A 4,758-nucleotide genomic window follows, 5' to 3' on the forward strand; every position below is an offset into this window, starting at 1 on the left:
GACAAGTCACACTAAGTCTGTAAAAGTATTCCATGACATGACATGCCACCACAATAATTCATTGGCATAACTCTCGATCGGGTGATACAACGACAAACAAATAAAAAAGCCATAGAATGCAAGGAAATGCATGAAGCAACGAAAAACATGCTAAAAAGGTATAGAATGCAAGGAAATGTCCACGGACAACACGACACATGAACCCCAAAAAAATCCCTTTTCTTACCAACACTGCTGAAATGCCACCCACGGATTGCCCCCCATGATGTCATGACAAGTAGTGAAGGAAGCTTCTCGGAAACCAATGCTAGCACTTAGTTTCCAGACGGTCAATGTACGGCTCTTTAGTCGCTGAGCTCAAAGTCTTCGACTCCAATCACTTTACTACTAGAGATGACAATGGAGACATACATGCTTAATAATTAAATTGAGTATGATTAGCATACTATGTGCTCCAAGATATAGTATACAATGAGTAATCAAATCACAAGAGAGATAAGAGTGTTTACAAACCCTACAGAGGAGAGGATCTTGCAAAGGTTCCTTGCATCCACATGTACGCTAGTTCTGAGGCCTTGGAAAGGGTCGACTAAGGAGATGCAGGTCTCATGTCACTTATGCGCATACATTGCGTATCATAATGCCGGCATCACCAGACCGTATGTAGACATATATAGTCTCGTCATTTTCGGTGTAGTATATGTGTATTCTTGTCGAGGAAACATACGAGGTGATTTGGTCATATCTAGGAAGGCGTAAACCGCACATGTACATCATGTTATTGTGTCGTCCGATCGGCCTAAGCAAACCACATCCACTGCTGTTCGACTTGGCGGTCGATATATCTCATGGTATCATTGTGGTTTCATTATTTTCTGAAGTAAAATTGAGCACAGATATATAAATCCACACCTCAGTTGAGTACTCCAACAAGTACATGTATGTAATCCACACCTAAACTGAGTAAGTACATATTTCTATCTATTCTATAGCATAGTAATTCACATGTGATTGATCTCTCATGCACAACTCGGGGAGCAAGGTCTCAATTACGTGTGTGCTGACGAATCCAATGGAGCAAATCATGTCGTGAATCCTATGTGAACGTGTTGCAGAGGCCCTGCGGCGGCTTGGCGTGGGCGTGGGCGTGGTCGGCGGCCCACATCTCGGCCATGTTGGGGAAGTAGCACGCCCCGGGGAGCTCCATGGCGGCGGTGGCCTTGTTGTCCTGCAGCAGCTGTCCGCCGAACCCGCCGAGCAGCAGGTCGCCGTAGGCGCCGAGATCGGCGAGGAACGCGTCCTCCAGCGCCACGCCACCGACGTCACTCGCTGCAGGCATGGACGGCGCCCAGATGCCGGTGGCGGCGGGGACGTCTAGTGGCATGGGCGCGAGCACGGTCTGGGGCGACGAGTCTACGTGCACGAACCCCTGCATGGGGTGGTGCGGCTGGTACATGCCGGCGGGGGCGAAGCACATGTCGCCGCCTGATGAGGTGGTGTCGACGGAGGAGGAGCCGGACGCCGCCGGCGAGAGTGCGGCGGGCTGCAGGGTGGACGGCACGCATTGGCTCCAAGACCCGGCAGGACCTGACGGCGTCGCGGGCGCGGAGAAGGCCCTGAGGCCGGCGTGGTGGTGGTAGTGAGGGCCAGGCATGGGCATGGGCATGGGCATGGGCATGGCCTTCTTCTTGAGCTTGGTGTTCCAGTAGTTCTTGACGTCGTTGTCGGTGCGGCCGGGGAGCTTGGAGGCGATGATGGACCAGCGGCTGCCGATGGAGGCGTAGAGGGAGCAGATGACGCGGTCCTCCTGCTCCGTGTAGCCGCCGTGCCGGATGTCCGGCCTCAGGTAGTTGAGCCACCGCAGGCGGCAGCTCTTGCCGCACCGGTTCAGCCCTGGAGCATCAAAGAAATCGATGAGCATGGGAACAGCGATCAGCCGCGTGCACCACCGTCGGCGTCCATACGAGCGTAGCACTACGTACCTGCTTTGTGCGGCAGGGCGATCCAGTTGCCGCCGACGCCATTAGCCCGGACGTAGCTCCGCAGCTGCTCGTCCTCCTCCGGCGACCACGGCCCCCGCTTCACTCTCGCCTTGTCGCAGCACGGCGCGCGCCCCATCTATCTACCTACTACACACGTCGCAGCACGGCGGCCGGAGAGAGTCGTCGATCGCCGTCCTCCAAGCTAGTTCCGACAGAGTCAATCAGCCAGTCTCGAACTCTCAATCACTCACACCACAGCGGCACAGCTAGCTAGCGACGGAACAGGCAGAATGTTTCCCTCATTAACTGGCAGACACTGTCTACCTCTGCCAATGCCAGCACAAGTAGAAACTGCAGCGACCGGGTGCAGATTCTTATAGCGGCCGCGCGGGGCCCGGCGGTACGGTACCGCGTCCTCCTCGCCGCCGTCGCCGTCGTATAGTTCAACGTCTCCAAGGTCGTCGTGTGATGGATGTTTTTCTAGCACCCCGTCGCCATCCGCGGCCCCTCTTGACCAAAAAGATCAACCTCGCCGTGGTTTCACACGACGGCTCACTCGGTCTCCAACCAACCGCGCGGTCAATAGTCAACACCTTTACTGCCTTTTATTACTTTTTTACCGCTAACTATTGCCGCTTGCCTTTGGAGCCAAGCACGTAGAAGAAGAAGCGCACAGCCTGACCGCGGGTAGGGTACGTAGGGCATTGCACTCCAAGTCTCCGATGACCCCTTTTCGGGGTTGATTCTTTCGTCGAGCGTGCGTCCAAACGCTAGCGATTCAGCGGAGACGAAGCCGGGCCTAAAGCGGCTCTCAAAGCAAGCTTGGCCAGGACGGAGACGACGACGACGACGACGGATCGGGCCAGGGCTGCCATGCCAACCGCTCGCGCACCCGGCCAGCTTTGCGCGCGCGCGCGTTCGTCAACCTCTCGACGTCGACGGCACGCCGCTTTGCCAGCGCGGCGCGCTCGTCGCGTTGCCGAGGTCGTATATTTCCGTAGGGGCATCGCGCGCGCACATGCATGATCGTGGTCACCACGGTTAGCTTGGCCGATGCATGCTTTCCGTTTCGTCATACGCACGGGTGGGATGCGAGAGCCGTGCATGCATGGATATGGATGGATGCATGGTGGGAACCGTGGAAGGGTCCGGTTGGTGCTCTGACTTCTGGCTCCAGTGTTTGGGACCTGATCGAATCCTGAGGTCGACTTGGCCAGCCTGGGGCAGAGCGGCGCCACTCCCATGTTCAGCAACCATGTTGACAACAAAGTTCAGAGTGTGGTGGTTAGGCATAGTATAAATATGGTTTCTCTTTCTCTGTGCTCTGAACATGGATGCTCGTTATTCTTTGGAGATGACACTTGACGTGGAGTTTAGTTTTCTTGGCCGGTGGACGACGACAAGTCAAGTTTATTTTAGAGGGGACGACGACGAGTCAAGTTTTTCATACTGAGAAATCTCCAAAATCCAAGTGTATATAGAATCAACATTTTGACTTGGAAGGACAGTAAGTGAAGTTCTTTTTATTGGGAACAAGCTTTTCTTATTTGAAAACAGAGATGAAGTCAGGTGATCGATGGGGCAAGGTTCGTCGCACTAACAACTCACACGGAGGCACAGAAAACACATGGTTGCATATGACATCTTCAACCACACTGTGAACCTGTCTGGCATCAACCGCTAAACACCACTATCCAACCGAAGTAGCGGCGAAGCGAGCCTCAAGAATCTTAGGCTATTTCCCTCAACAGTTGTGGGGGAATCGCATCATCAAAATATTGTCAAGGTCGATGACAATCAAGATGAAACCCCCCTCGTGGCCTTGTGCCATTCTTGGATCACCCATAGCAAACTGGGTTCTCGAAAGCACGTTGTGCTACCATAAGCAAGGTATTCAAATTAGATTTTCGAAAGGCTTTTGACTATGTGTCCTAGGAGGCCCTTGGTCATGAGCACGACACCAAGGGCTCCAAACGCATTGGCCCGGGTGGATTGTCGACCTAACACTTCGCCCTCTACGTTGTCCTCCTCCATGACCCCCCTTGAAGGTGGATCAGTTACGGGCTAAGGCAGGGGCTCCGCGCTACCTTATCTTCACCATGACGTCGAAGTCCTCCAACGCCTCATTATCATGATCAATGCGTTGTGGCGTCTCGAGGATCTGTTGAACCCGCACATGTTGTACTTCGTCCTCCAATATATCGCCGACAAGTTGATAATCCTTCATGCTAACATTGCCTAGCCCGCCAAGTTAAAGGCCATCCTAGAGTCTTAAGCCACGAGCATTGACCTCACCTTAAAATTTGACAATTGCACATGTCGTGCTTCGTCGTCCAATACACCATTGACATGTTGATAATCCTTCATGCTAACATTGCCTAGTTCATCAAGTTAAAGGCCTTCCTAGAGTCTTCCGCTTCTAGCACTAGCCTCACCCTATATTTGGCAACTGCACATGTCGTGTTTCATCGTCCAATACACTACAAACATGTTGATAATCCTTCATGCTGATATTGCCTGGTTCACCAAGTTAAAGGCCCTCCTAGAGTGTTTCGCTGCGAGCACTGGCCTCACCCTAAAAATTGACAAGTGCACATGTCGTGCTTTGTCGTCCAATACACGTTGACAAGTTGATAATCCTTCATGCTAACATTGCATAGTTCACCAAGTTAAAGGCCCTCCTAGGGTGTTTCGCTGCGAGCACTCGCCTCACCTTAAAATTTGACAAGTGCACATGTCGTGCTTCGTCGTCCAATACACCGTTGACAAGTTGACA

At 52.9% G+C, this 4,758-nt stretch overlaps 1 protein-coding gene across 1 annotated transcript; it reads right to left on the reverse strand.

Annotated features, from left to right (window-relative positions):
- Positions 1-960: 960 nt before the first annotated feature.
- Positions 961-2,308, reverse strand: LOC119290838 (myb-related protein Zm38-like). The gene is made up of 2 exons (XM_037569491.1): positions 1,983-2,308; positions 961-1,893 (listed from the first exon to the last, which is right to left on the reverse strand). The coding sequence occupies exons 1-2, from the start codon at positions 2,116-2,118 to the stop codon at positions 1,097-1,099; spliced, it is 933 nt and encodes a 310-aa protein (XP_037425388.1). The 5' UTR covers positions 2,119-2,308; the 3' UTR covers positions 961-1,096.
- Positions 2,309-4,758: the final 2,450 nt, after the last annotated feature.

The sequence above is a fragment of the Triticum dicoccoides genome, chromosome 1A (assembly GCF_002162155.2).
Source record: "Triticum dicoccoides isolate Atlit2015 ecotype Zavitan chromosome 1A, WEW_v2.0, whole genome shotgun sequence".
Lineage (NCBI taxonomy): Eukaryota > Viridiplantae > Streptophyta > Magnoliopsida > Poales > Poaceae > Triticum > Triticum dicoccoides.

Excerpts from the sequence above, each read along its gene's own strand:
- LOC119290838 (XM_037569491.1), bottom strand. The coding sequence starts at position 2,118 with ATGGGGCGCGCGCCGTGCTGCGACAAGGCGAGAGTGAAGCGGGGGCCG. Across the intron at positions 1,894-1,982 it reads CGCCCTGCCGCACAAAGCAG|GGCTGAACCGGTGCGGCAAG; the intron begins GTACGTAGTGCT and ends TTGATGCTCCAG.